This window comes from Schistocerca americana, chromosome 6, assembly GCF_021461395.2.
Source record: "Schistocerca americana isolate TAMUIC-IGC-003095 chromosome 6, iqSchAmer2.1, whole genome shotgun sequence".
In the NCBI taxonomy this organism is placed as follows: Eukaryota; Metazoa; Arthropoda; class Insecta; order Orthoptera; family Acrididae; genus Schistocerca; species Schistocerca americana.
In genome coordinates, this window is record NC_060124.1 from 166,332,466 (window position 1) to 166,347,306 (window position 14,841).

The 14,841-nt window shown below is 43.0% G+C and overlaps 1 protein-coding gene across 1 annotated transcript in view; it reads right to left on the bottom strand.

Moving 5' to 3' along the window:
• The window catches only part of LOC124620030 (putative inorganic phosphate cotransporter), a 150,428-nt gene extending 136,083 nt beyond the window's left edge, over window positions 1-14,345 (bottom strand). Inside the window, exon 1 of the mRNA XM_047146696.1 lies at window positions 14,228-14,345. Coding sequence (XP_047002652.1) covers window positions 14,228-14,345 — 118 coding nt within the window. The remainder of the gene's footprint in view (window positions 1-14,227) is intronic.
• Window positions 14,346-14,841: the final 496 nt, after the last annotated feature.

The window sequence follows — 14,841 nt, forward strand, 5'->3', positions numbered from 1 at the left end:
GTAATCTTAATCTTGTGAGTGTTTGCTTTTTTACTGCGAGTTTAAGGATTGTACAACAATAATTCTTCTACATTCTTATTTTTGTGGTCTTCAGAATGAAGACTGGTTTGCTACAGTTGTCCACGCTCTTCTGTTCTGTGTAAGTGTCTTCGTCTCTACATAACAACTACAGCCTATGTCAATTTGAGCTACCTCACTGTATGCACCCCTTGGTCTTCCTTTACAATTTTTACCCGCACACATACCAAATTGACGAATACTTGATGCCTCAGGACGTGTCCTTTCAACCAGTTCCTTCTTTTAGTCAAGTTGTGCCATAATTTTTTTTGTCTCCAGTTCGATTCAGTATCTCGATCTACTAGCCTAATCTGCAACATTCTTGTATAGCATCACATTTCAAAAGCTTCCATTCTGTTCTTGGCTGAAATGCTTACCGTGTTTCACTTCCATACAAGGCTACACTCGAGACAAATGCCTTTAGAAAGGACTTCCTAACATCTAAATTTACACTAACCCTCATAAAAAGAGCTGCATTCAAAAGGGCCTGACCGATAAACTGCAAACTGCGTGGGTGTGTTGCACACCATGAGCTTTGATAAAGATTACTTTTCCCGGTTCGGCTGCGCATTCGGGGAATGTGGGTGGGGCCGGAAAGTAGTGCCCATCTGTTGATATAAGAGTGTGTGAGTGTATGTGTGTATGTGTGGAGGGGATTCACGGAGGCTGCGCTGCTGTGCCACCAAAGCCCAAGAGACTGCGAGAAGGCTGTCAGGGTATCAGGAAGTCCTTCCTGGTCTTCCCTGAGGCTCGTCTCCTCATTGTTTCCAGAAGGTAGTTGTAGGTGGGTGTTCTGCCGTGCTGCAACCGTTATCATGATATAACGCGTCTTCTTGGTTGCCTCTCATCCATGTACGCTTGCAGTTCACAGGCTGATGTCTTAGCTGTAAGCGAATTCAGCTTATCCACATTTCCTCATTCCTTATTATATTATAGACTGCAGCATTTCCAGACGCGTTCCTGTCCTGGTCTGGCCGGCCGGTGTGACCGTGCGGTTGTAGGTGCTTCAGTCTGGAACCGCGTGACCGCTACGGCCGCAGGTTCGAATCCTGCCTCGGGCATGGATGTGTGTGATGTCCTTAGGTTAGTTAGGTTTAAGTAGTTCTAAGTTCTAGGGGACTGATAACCACAAATGTTAAGTCCCATAGTGCTCAGAGCCATTTGTCCAGGTCTGTAATATGTTGTCTAGCGGCACACTCTCAGACTAATGTGATCCAGGGTACCGATTGCTCCCCATTCTCATGTGTCTGTGGTGTGCTGTCCAATTTTTAGTAAGTAACTGGGATACGGAGCATGTCCCGACAGGTAGTGTGTAGCTCCGTTGGTTGGAAGGAAGTATGTCGTTCTTGTTCCTTCTTTCATGTTAGGAAGGAATTGATAGGTTTTCCTCTCTGTTTCTGCCCCGTCCCAGATTTCTTGCCATTCACTGTCAATGCATGTTTTTATTTCCTTATTCCATACGGCTCTTGAGCGGCGAATCTCCTTTACCTTATCATATTCGCGCATTTTGAGCCTTTATTGTGCACCTCTCTTTCATACTGCTGGGTCTAGAGGTGGCAAGCCTAATATCACGAGCAGCACCTGAGTCGGTGTTACTATATACGCGCCTGTGCTTACCGTAGCGTCTATGCTGTTCTCACCTTTCTGGCTCTGTGAGCCAAAACGCTCGACCCGTAGCCCACACAAGCGTTGTGGTACGTTCTTACTGCACTTAGTGCCAGCTAAAGACATCTTTGGCCAACTGTTGCTAATTTATTTCTGATTTTAATGCCTCTGGCAGACGCTTTCTACATGTGCAGGGAAGTTTTGCGTTTCGCCGATGTTAATTCTAAGGTACCTATATACTTCTTTTCTTTTCACAGGACGGTCATTTATTCTGATTGTGCGATTTCTCGCTCGTGATAATGTTCCTTTTAGTAACACGTAAATTGTTTTGTGTGCTGCAATCATTATTTTGTTTTCTACATCTACATCTACTTTCATACTCCGCAATCCACCATACGGTGCGTGGCGGAGGGTATCTCGTACCACAACTAGCATCTTCTCTCCCTGTTCTACTCACAAACAGAACGAGGGAAAAATGACTGCCTATATGCCTCTGTACGAGCCCTAATCACTCTTATCTTATCTTTGTGGTCTTTCCGCGAAATGTAAGTTGGCGGCAGTAAAATTGTACTGCAGTCAGCCTCAAATGCTGGTTCTCTAAATTTCCTCAGTAGCGATTCACGAAAAGAACCCCTCCTTTCCTCTGGAGACTCCCACCCGAATTCCTGAAGCATTTCCGTAACACTCTCTAGATGATCAAGCCTACCAGTAACAAATCTAGCAGCCCACCTCTGAATTGCTTCTATGTCCTCCCTCTATCCGACCTGATAGGGATCCCAAACGCTCGAGCAGTACTCAAGAATAGGTCGTATTAGTGTTTTATAAGCGGTCTCCTTTACAGATGAACCACATCTTCCCAAAATTCTACCAATGAACCGAAGAGGACTATCCGCCTTCCCCACAACTGCCATTACATGCTTGTCCCACTTCATATCGCTCTGCAATGTTACGCCCAAATATTTAATCGACGTGACTGTGTCAAGCGCTACACTACATCTACATCTACATCTATACTCCGCGAGCCACCTTACGGTGTGTGGCGGAGGGTACTTATTGTACCACTATCTGATCCCCCCTTCCCTGTTCCATTCACGAATTGTGCGTGGGAAGAACGACTGCTTGTAAGTCTCCGTATTTGCTCTAATTTCTCGGATCTTTTCGTTGTGATCATTACGCGAGATATATGTGGGCGGTAGTAATATGTTGCCCATCTCTTCCCGGAATGTGCTCTCTCGTAATTTCGATAATAAACCTCTCCGTATTGCGTAACGCCTTTCTTGAAGTGTCCGCCACTGGAGCTTGTTCAGCATCTCCGTAACGCTCTCGCGCTGACTAAATGTCCCCATGACGAATCGCGCTGCTTTTCGCTGGATCATGTCTATCTCTTCTATTAATCCAACCTGGTAAGGGTCCCATACTGATGAGCAATACTCAAGAATCGGACGAACAAGCGTTTTGTAAGCTACTTCTTTCGTCGATGAGTCACATTTTCTTAGAATTCTTCCTATGAATCTCAACCTGGCGCCTGCTTTTCCCACTATTTGTTTTATGTGATCATTCCACTTCAGATCGCTCCGGATAGTAACTACTAATGGAGTATTCAAACATTACGGGATTCTTTTTCCTATTCATCTGCATTAATTTACATTTATCTATATTTAGAGTTAGCTGCCATTCTTTACACCAATCACAAATCCTGTCCAAGTCATCTTGTATCCTCCTATAGCCAATCAACGACGACACCTTCCCGTACACCACAGCATCATCAGCAAACAGCCGCACATTGCTATCCACCCTATCCAAAAGATCATTTATGTAGATAGAAAACAACAGCGAACCTACCATACTTCCCGGGGCACTCCGGATGATAACCTCATCTCCGATGAACACTCACCATCGAGGACAACGTACTGCGTTCTATTACATAAGAAGTCTTCGAGCCACTCACATACTTGGGAACCAATCCCATATGCTCGTACCTTAGTTAGGAATCTGCAGTGCGGCACCGAGTCAAACGCTTTCCGGAAGTCAAGGAATATGGCATCCGTCTGATACCCTTCATCTATGGTTCCCAAGATATCATGTGAAAAAAGGGCGAGTTGCGTTTCGCAGCAGCGATGCTTTCTAAAGCCGTGCTGATGCATGGACAGCAACTTCTCTGTCTCAAGGAAATTCATTATATTCAAAGTGAGAACAAGTTCGAGAATCCTGCAACAAACCGATGTTAAGGATATTGGTCTGTAATTTTGAGGATCCGTCCTTCTACCCTTCTTATATACAGGAGTCATCTGCGCTTTTTTCCAGTCGCTCGGGACTTTACGCTGGGCAAGAGATTCGCGATAAATGCAAGCTAAGTAAGGAGCCAATTCAGCAGAGTACTCTCTGTAAAACCGAATTTGAATCCCATCAGGACCTGGCGATTTATTTATTTTCAACCCATTCAGCTGCTTCACAACTCCAGGAATGTCTATCAGTATGTCCTCCACACGGGAATTTTTACGAGACTCAAACGGCGGTATGTTTGTACGATCCTCCTGCACGTTGCTTAGTCTTTTAATAACTACCTTACTGTTTCCCTCTAATTTAGTTCTTGTGTTAGCAGATACTATAATTAGCAGATTGTCTGCTTAGGCGATGTAGACTCTACTGTTTGTTATACTCCAAAGCTGGATCAGTAATGCCTCTATGCCAGCATCCCATGGGCGGGGCGGGTTGGTCTCTCTCACTATCCTGTAAACAATGAGACCACGAACCGGGATATGTTTCAGGTTGTCTGCCCCTTCACTCTGCAATGGTAGATACTGGTTTAACCGCCAAAAGCAGCGTTGACGAAAATTAGACTAAATACCTACCACGCAAAGGCCATATAACTCCAGTCCATGTGCAGTAGCTGAAAGTTAAAGCATCGAGCGTTCAGTATTCTTGGAGACTCGTTTGAAAAAAGTCTAAAATTTCCTTTAAGTTGGTTTACTGTATAAAAACACGGAAAATGGCTATCAAGTCCGTATTGAATATTCCGACATCAATTATGCAATGTTACTGACTGTCTCTGTTATAAGTTCACACCCGAAAGCAGCCAGAAGATATTTAGTCCTACCCGATATTCTGAACATCCTAAATTGTCACTGACCAACGACTACTTACGGGTTAAGACATTCAGTCGTTCAGTAGACTTCTTGCAAAGAAGTGCTCGCCATAATCTCGCGTAATCTGCACGAAACACGCTATGCGGAGTTTATGTACAACATGAAATATTCACACGCAAATGTCTCCTAAAATAAACCACTCACAAAGCTCAAACTTTCACAAAATACTCAATACTATAGTCGCGTTTCGTCAACGACACGAGAGCCGATCAAACGCTCGAATTTCTTCATTTTGATACAAATTTGTTCAGCGCGGTTTAACATATATGTTTACCAGAAGACGGCTCCCGAGCGACTATCTCGACACATAGATCTTAGGGATAAAGCCCTATTCAAACTTGCGGAAAATACTGAATTCCTATTGGCTCGTATATTATGCAGCCAATCATATCATCTCGAGCACTTCTATGCTTGCGGTATTTCTAATGTCAGCCAATCAGATTACCACAAGTAATGTAGACCAGAAATCTCGTAATTCCGAAACTAAATAAAATTTAATGAAAACAAAGTAAGACTCCTTTTCACAAAATTACTCACTAATAAATTTAACACTCAACGCCCCTTCTGGGTGCCTTTTACAAAATCAAGCTCACTCGGACATACATCACAAATTCCCGTATTGTGCAACTTTTTCACGCATACATTTACATAATTTTAATAAAATATCACATTCTCGCTTTACGTATGTTCTCCATTCACTCTCTCCAAAACACTTACACAACCAGAACATAACGAAATAATAATTTTCCAAAGTACATTTAATTACGTCAGAAATCTATGGTAATGATGAAAGGTCTCTGTTGGATTCCTTTCATGTTAATTTCTTAAATCTGTTGTCATTTACGGCATAAATTCCTCTTTTAAATTTACTGTGGCGTTTCTGACTATCTGGGAGGAGACTGAGTAGTGGAACGTGTTACTTTTACACATAAACAAGAACGATCTGTCACACTACTACACTTTAAAACACAGTTTATACGTAATTCATGTCACACAGTCTCATACGGAACCTACATCCGCTTTCTTTTATATACTGTATATGATAAGATACTGTCAACCCCCTTCCCTTCTGTGTGAGAGGATGAATGAGCAAATGTATTTCTAGTTGCATGCCTCAGGGTAGCAGACAAGCCTGTCTGCTAGAGAACAGTAGGACCAACGGCGGAACAGGTAGCTACGCTTTCTAAAAGCAAAGAGGTTTCTATCCTTAGTATGGTCCTGTCTGTCCTTTGTCATGTTGGTATAGGAAGCTGCTCCTCTGGCCACTTCCGTTTGTATTTGTGAGCCAACCCTCAGGAAGGGACCAGCTCAGTCTGTCCGTGGCGAGCGTCTGAAGTGGTAAGATCTCCGGCTAAGCGCGTGTCTGCTAAGTCCGTAGGACAATGGATTTCTTAAGTTCAGCCTAACTGAAAACTTAATCACCTTTATTTCAGGTTTAGGTCTAAAATATCTAATATTATCTTAAATTGCAACGCAGTGTAATTCGCGTGTGAAGTTCAGATTATTTTCCGGTAGTTGCTTTGTCACTACTTTGTGAGTAAAGTGGAACCACGTGTTGATCAGTTACTCTAACTAAGATCATCAATCTTAAATGCGAATGTGCGTGAGATTATAACGTCTCGTCTTGACAGTATTTTTCAATATAACAACTTTTCTTTATGTTCAACCCACGTGGGGTGTACTTTGTGAGACCACGTGCTTATATAAGTGTTTGACCCATCAGGTTAATAGTAAGACGTTAGTAACCAGTTCGAGGTTTTTCTTTTGTAAATAGCTTTTCGATCTAATTTATTTTAATTATCAAAATTATTGTGGAGTTACACGCTTTGTGTAAACCATGTTGACCACGTGAAGCATGTGGTGTAATCATCAAAGTAGCCCTCAGCTATTCTTTTTGGGAAGATTTCACAGAGAGTTAGTATGAATTTAGTATACCAGTGTGTGGTAACTACATGACGCACAGGATTGTGCTACGAACGTAATTTCTTTGGGTGAAAATTGAATCGGTTGGTTGTGGTTAATTTCCTCTTGCATATGTTTCAACGTTCTTCGTGTGTTATTTTATGAATGCAATGTTGTATGCTGTCTCCCAATCTTGGCTCCATATTTGATGTGTTCCGTAAGATTACAAACTCACATTTTCCACAATCCTAAATAAGGCACCAGTTTATTTATGAATCAAATTTAATATGCTGAAATTTCAATGATCAATGTTAAAATAAATTTCCAAATATAAACTGATTTATTTCTTTTTATTTAAATTCTCTTGATATATATATATCACCGGTTGTCGTATGACTATTAAAAGATTATAATTAATGTTAGTCTGGTTGGGAATTTGGTAAGCTAGACTGGATACCTGGTGAAACAGTTGCGCAGTAATGCAAGGTTAACTTCCCCAGACAGCTCACAGCTTTTAAACCGCTTTTATTGTCTATCAGCACCGCTTTCATAGCAAAATAAAGTAACAACGTTACAATGAAACTAAAGAAAATTCCAGAAAATTAGATTTATGAACCTATCCTCTTGGTTGTAGTTTCGGTGACACTATACACGAATACATTACAGTCTTTAACTCAGTTTCATATTGCCAATTCGGTTATTATGTATTCAGGTAAAAAATTATATTTCTGAAAGTATGGAAGTTGTCGATTTGAAATTTTAACACTATGGTTGTGTTATCCATAGAATTTGGTATACTAAGTATGAAAAAGATAGATTCATAGAGAGTATGTGTAACACATTGCACGCAGCATTGGGGCAAGCAGGCGGCTCGCTCGGCCAAGTTGCCAGCGTCACCTGTGCCAGCTTGAGAACAAAAATCAGCTCTCATCTCGCCTCCACGGCAAGCTTCGCTTTCAATGCGAGATGACAACTTGTAATAATTTGCTACGTTAGAAGCTCTGGAACACAAACAGAGCCCTGCAACTTTTGGTGATGTCTTTTACAATTTTCTTTCCAGGAAATTCTTATGCACCTGCCGGTCTATGCAATAGTCGTAGACTGTTAAGGATGTATAGAGACACCATGGACAGTCCATCTGTTTCAGTCTTTTTAGCAGGGCAGCCCACCACAAAATATAAAACGCTATAGTAATATTAATCATTACGCCTTTGACATACTATTCGTTTGAGATGTTCACAATATTCATTGCGTGATTTATCGCAGTCTCGATGGATTTCCCTTTCCTGAGGTCATACTGCAGGGGGCTCATGCCTACTAACGGCCTTTGGACCCTCAGATGGCGGCACAGAAGCTTTTCCTGTACTCTGGCTAGAGAATTTACGAAGCAAATCGTTCTGTAAGATTTTGGGTTCTCTTGGGTCTTTGTCTTCCCCTTTTTTTAGCATAATTATATTCGAGATTTTTCAGATTCTGAGCATCCTACCCTGCAAAAGATATTCGTTTAATAACACTGTTATATGCGGCAGTTAATCTTATTTAGCTCAGTGTCAACAACTTGCCTACAAATACGAAGGAACTGCAGACTCTACTTGAAGTCGTCTTTAAGAGGAGATAGTAACCATTTGATATTGAGCATCTGCACAGGCGATCAGTGATGACACAGGGCCGAATTGTATATGATTACAGGTTACACTGGCTCCATAGCTATGGCGCTCAGAAGGTTCCCGTAGCATTCAGTTATAATCAATCCACACCCCAACGCCAATGGACCGTAGAAAAATGATTAAAATCGGGCAGATAAATGCGATGTGCAGTGCGATGGTGATGCAAGAACTCGGGAAAGCGTTAGAGGAGTTGGAGCTACAAACACTATGTATACAGGAGCCGCATTCCAGGGATGCGGCATTACCCCACATGCTAGTTACATCATAGATCATAACATCAGTTCAACGCCCAGTGGACGCAATTGTGGTGCCAGAGAAATAATGAATGCCTTAGGAAAATTTTGCGTAACTAATCAATGTTTTGAATACAGTCAGGACATTCAACCACACATAGAAAACTTAGAAGTAGTAGCAACACCGGGTCAACAAGACAAGAAACATTTTCGTAACGGATGCAAACGCGAAATCAACATTGTGGTATAGCAGAGTAACAGACGAAAGAAAACTCTGCCTTCAGGACACTACACAAGAACTTGACCTTCATTTCATGAATAGGCCACTCAACGCACCTACTTCCCAAAAGCGCACAGCTGCAACTACGAAGGTAGATATCACTCTCGCAAAGCCGCAGGTCAGTGGTCAGTAAGCCAACTGGAAGGTATGTGATGGACTTACAAGTGACCGCAATATCATTTACTTCACAATTACAAACGCAGGTAATGACTTAGACACTAACATCCAACCTGAGTGACTACAGAATCTACGCAGAGCGATTTGGGAACTTTTAAAGGCATAATTCAAGATACAAGGAAGCGGATTTGATGTTGACGCCAAAACAGACGAATTTCTGCGAGCGCTGCAGGTGGTGCAAGACAAGGCGATCCCAACATTTGTTATGAAGTCAAAAGGGTTTAAAATTGCCGCCCTACATTCCTTAAGACGTAGAGTAAGGCAGGCGAGGAGATACTACCAAAGATCTTTAGGGGAAACAGAACGACAAAGAAGGATGTGTTTGTGGTTTTCTATACAAACTTGCAAGAAAGAGGTTCGATCACCCAGTGTATTATCATCCCAGAGAAGATCCAACTGCACGATGACGACAGACTGGGAAACACCAGTGCAGTACCTACTCGGAACTTTGTTGCCGGGCGATATAACGATGGAAGACACAGAGTTGCGTCAGTACCTTCGCTCTGAATTACTAGAGCAGCATGTGAATAACAGTGTTGTGATTCCATTCACCCAGGAGGAAGTGAGACCGACTATAATGAAGTTAAAGAAGAAGAAAGCACCAGGAACTGATAGAATACTGGCAGAAATGTAGAATGAGCTTTTGGGCCAAACTGTGTCGTATGTTCCGAGTCTTGACAACAGTAACTAGATTACAATAGGTTTAGGTTGCAGCAGTTATTCGAAGATGAAGAGGCATGCGTAGAATACACTAGCGTGGAGAGCCGTATTAAACCACAACAACAATATGGACGGCCACCGACAGTATTTCTCGAGAGATCGAAGAGAAGCTTGATTAAAAGAAGGAATAGGTCGCTGGGACACATCTTGAAGCGCCAACGTACGGTTAATTTAGTGAAGGAGGAAGGTGTGTGTGGAGGGGAGAGTGGGAAGGGGGAAATAAGTCTGGTTCACCAAGTACTCTCCACTGTTCGTAACAAGAACAGTATCGCGTAGGAGTAATGAGAATAAGATAAGAGGTATCAGTGAACGTACATATCCAGTATTTTTCCCTCGCTCAGTACACTCAGTACACCAGTAGCATAGCAAAGAAAATCGAAGGAAGATAATGGCTACTCACGTATTGGGAAGTCGTATAAAATACGCCGACACAGTTATCTATTGCGAAGTAAGCAGACGTTCTTCAATACTGATAAAAATCACAGCTCTGTATTTAGTTTCCAGGATCTTCAGTAAGTTTGGAAATTTTTAATCCATGTTAGTTTGAAAGTTGACTGTTGAGTACCCACTTCCATTAGTCCACTTTATTATTTTCACGAGGGTGTGTTGAAAAATAATGCCTCCTAATATTTTACGGAAAAACTTAATATTTTTTTAATAAATCAAACTTCCGTAACAGTCTACATCTTTATTCCTCACGTCTATGTATTTATTTCTGAACACAGTCACGCTGGCGACGAACACATTTCTCCCAACGAGAGACCATTATGTTCATATCCATGACTGTAGAATGTTTCACTTTGTTGACGGAGCCGGAATCTCACCACTGCTTACACTGCTTCATTACTATCAAAGGAAAGTCCCCGAAGTTTTGGAAACAGATGGAAAGTAGATTGCGCCAAGTCGGGTCTGTGTGGTGGATGATCGATGGCAGTGAACACAAGGCAGTGGATGTTGCAGCGCTCATGTGTGATCTGGTGTTGTCATACTGAAAGAGAGGCCGCACCATGCGTAGAAGAACTCTTCGAATTCGTGCTTTCAGTTTTTGAGTGTTTCACAGTACCTTACAGATTTAACAGTGGAACCCTTGGGCACGAATTCCAAATCACCAAACGTTGAACATCTCAGGAGACTGTGAGGGTGACTTTGCTGCTGATAACATGATCTTGAACTTTTTTGGCGTTGGTGATCCTTTGTGGCGGAGCTCCGTTGATGCTTTTTTGTTTTCGGGACTCAGCATGCTGAAACCACCTTTCATCACCAGTGACATCGTTGTTAATGAGCCAATAAAACTCATGCTCAACGTAAAAAAAGCTGAGAACTGTACACAGCTTTGACTGTTTATGGATTTCAGTAGGAGGCACGTTTTTCGCGGTTAGATACTCGACTACTGCATGCTGTATCTCACGAAGCGACATAATTACGTTACACACTACCATGTTAAACGCTTCCATTCGGAGCCATCTAGCGCCAGAGGGTTGCAACTTGCGCCAGAGAAGCGGGAAAGTCGATCGAATAATATGCGTGACATGTAGTACCTCAACCGATAATGAAAACAGAATGAAAAATTCGGAGGGATTATTTTTCATTACCTCCTCGTATATTCACTTACTGGTGAAATACACTACTGGCCATTAAAATTGCTACACCACGAAGATGACGTGCTACTGACGAGATATTTAACCGACAGGAAGAGGATGCTGTGACATGCAAATGATTAGCTTTTCAGAGCATTCACACAAGGTTGACGCCGGTGGCGACACCTACAACGTGCTGACATGAGGGAAGTTTCCAACCGATTTCTCATACACAAACAGCAGTTGACCGGCGTTGCCTGGTGAAACGTTGGTGTGATGCCTCGTGTAAGGAGGAGAAATGCGTACCCTCGCGTTTCCCACTTTGATAAAGGTCGGATTGTAGCCTATCGCGATTGCGGTTCATCGTATCGCGACATTGCTGCTCGCGTTGGTCGAGATCCAATGACTGTTAGCAGAATATAGAACCACTGGGTTCAGGAGGGTAATACGGAACGCCGTACTGGATCCCAACGGCCTCGTATCACTAGCAGTCGAGATGACAGGCATCTTATCCGCACGGATGTAACGGATCGTGCAGCCACGTCTCGATCCCCGAGTCGACAGATGGGGATGTTTGCAAGACAACAACCATCTGCACGAATAGTTCGACGACGTTTGCAGCAGCACGGACTATCAGCTCGGAGACCGTGGCTGCGGTTACCCTTGACACTGCATCACAGAGAGGAGCACCTGCGACGGTGTACACAACGACTAACCTGGGTGCACGAATGGCAAAACGTCATTTTTTCGGATGAATCCAGGTTCTGTTTACAGCATCACGATGGTCACATCCGCGTTTGGCGACATCGCGGTGAACGCACATTGAAAACGTGTATTCGTCATAGCCATACTGGCGTATCACCCGATGTGCTGGTAAGTGGTGCCATTGGTTACACGCCTCGGTCTCCTCTTGTTCGCATTGACGGCACTTTGAACAGTGGACGTTACATTTCAGATGTGTTACGACCCATGGCTCTACCCTTCATTCGATCACTGTGAAACCCTACATTTCAGCAGGATAATGCACGACCGAATGTTACAGGTCCTGTACGGGCCTTTCTAGATACAGAAAATGTTCGACTGCTGCCCTGGCCAGCACATTCTCCAGATCTCTCACCAATTGAAAACGTCTGGTCGATGGTGGCCAAGCAACTGGCTCGTCTCAATACGCCAGTCACTACTCTTGATGAACTGTGGTATCGTGTTGAAGCTGCATGGGCAGCTGCACCTGTACACGCCATCCGAGCTCTGTTTGACTCAATGCCCAGGCGTATCAAGGCCGTTATTACGGCCAGAGGTGGTTGTTCTGGGTACTGATTTCTCAGGATCTATGTACCAAAATTGCGTGAAAATGAAAATGTAATCACATTTCAGTTCTAGTATAATATATTTGTCCAATGAATACCCGCTTATCATCTGTATTTCTTGTTGGTGTAGCAATTTTAATGGTCAGTAGTTTAGTTACCACAGTATTACTGTAAAGATGATTTTGTAACCTGCATCGGCTACAAACACGAATATCTGTGGAGGTTTACTCTGCGAGAGTTGTAGGAAGCAAGTTTTGGGGCGCTTACGCTGGTACGGACCAGTGAAAAGGCTGACCACTCTGAGAGCACTCGGTGTATTGCTTTCAAGTACATTCTGCATTCTGTCCTGTCCGGTGGTGGGCTGGTTGCGTCTGGTGAGGACGGCAGCGGGGCTGTGATGATTGGTGCCCAGGGCGACTTGTCACAGTGGCAGAGTTGCTGTTTGCTGAGGTGGTGTAAGCTTTTGACGTTATGCTAAGCACTACCTCTCTGCAAAGTTATTTCGTTAATCATTCGTTAGGTGCCTGCATTCGACGATTAAACTATCACTGATACGTGTTACGAAATTTCTATGAACACTGCGAGTGGACTTTCATTACAAGTACTGTCGCTAATCCACTGTGTATTTTTGAGGTCGGAAATCTGGAGTGTATTACTATCAGCTGAATCTCTCTTCCCTTCAGTTTAGTTTATTACAGGCTTTCAATCGTGTGTGAAATGTTTGTTCATACAATGAGTATGCACTTACGTTTACATAACACATATTGTTTGTGGAGTCGAAGGGCGTGTATTAGACACTTCATTTGGTTTAACAGTTCAGTTATACGCAGTCACACATAGACATTCTCTCTTTGCTTTGCTCTGGCTCGTCATTTAGTTATTGCTTAACTACATTAACGAGACTGATACTTTTCAGCCATCATACGATCGCACAATGCAGTGTATTATAACCTTTGGGTATACTGATTGATTCAGTTTACGATTGTCGCGTAATACTTTCGCATCGTAGACAGCATCCACTACTTGGAACATTAGGAATACCAATCTACGCATGAATTTACAAAAAAAGGGTGTGGCGATGGTACGACTTGCAGAACGCTATACTTGCTACTACAGAAGTGAATGTATTCAATGTTTAATATTTGGCTGTCATAATCAGTAACTGTGGTTGCTTTCCCATTGCATTGCATTGCATTGTGGCGCAAGTCGAGCTGCTAATCAACTTTCATTACTGCAGCAATATTACTTTTTCGTGATGACTTGTGTGTGCTTTAGTGCTACTATGCATGCCAATAAACGTTGCGCTGTTGATATAAGTGTGAAGCGCTCAGATTACTTTCATTTTTCATGCTCTATTCAGACTGCGTTCGGTAATTAATTGTAGCGGTCAGATTACTTTCATTTTTCATGCTCTATTCATACTGCGTTCGTTAATTAATTGTATGTCTCATAATTTTATCTATGACAGTGCACAGATTTCAGAAACTAGGGAACGTTAGGAGTTGTTTGCAAATGTAATAAACGTAAGCAGAGGCGTCAGCTTACAACCTACATACTAACCTTTTCTGATGTTTCATCTTCATTCGTAACACGGGAGGATTTCGAAGTCGGCTCCTCATACTTGCTGATTTCGTCCTCGACCGTCCACACATCAGCATCCTTGTCGTCTGGCATCTTTGGCTGTGTTATAAGCCACCACGGCTTACCCTTCCCTGGCCGAGAGATCGCAGATGGGGCTCCCTCCGCCGGCTACCAGTTAGTCGGAACTGCAGCTGCCGCTTAAGCGGCAGTGGTAACCCACTATCTCGTTTATCTGAGTCTCATAACGCGGCGCCCGCAACCTTGGTGACGTTCTGCGTTTGGCACCGTAAATCACGTTGCTGCAGAGTATAATAGGATTCTTCTTAATCCGGGGTGTTGTTGAGAGCTTCTGGCTGAACACGGATTACAGTTCATAATATCTACGTTGTTTTCGACGCCCACTTTGGAATGGAATGCTAGCTCGGAAACAAACTAAACCACAAGATGACTTTCAATACCAAATGTGTTAGTTGTTCTCTGGCAGGTTTGAACGTTCACAACAGATGCCAGTTGCAATGACAGACCGAATGGCTTGACTATCGGCGCTTTCAAAACTGCTCCTTTCTGCTTTTATCGACTTCGCTGTTGT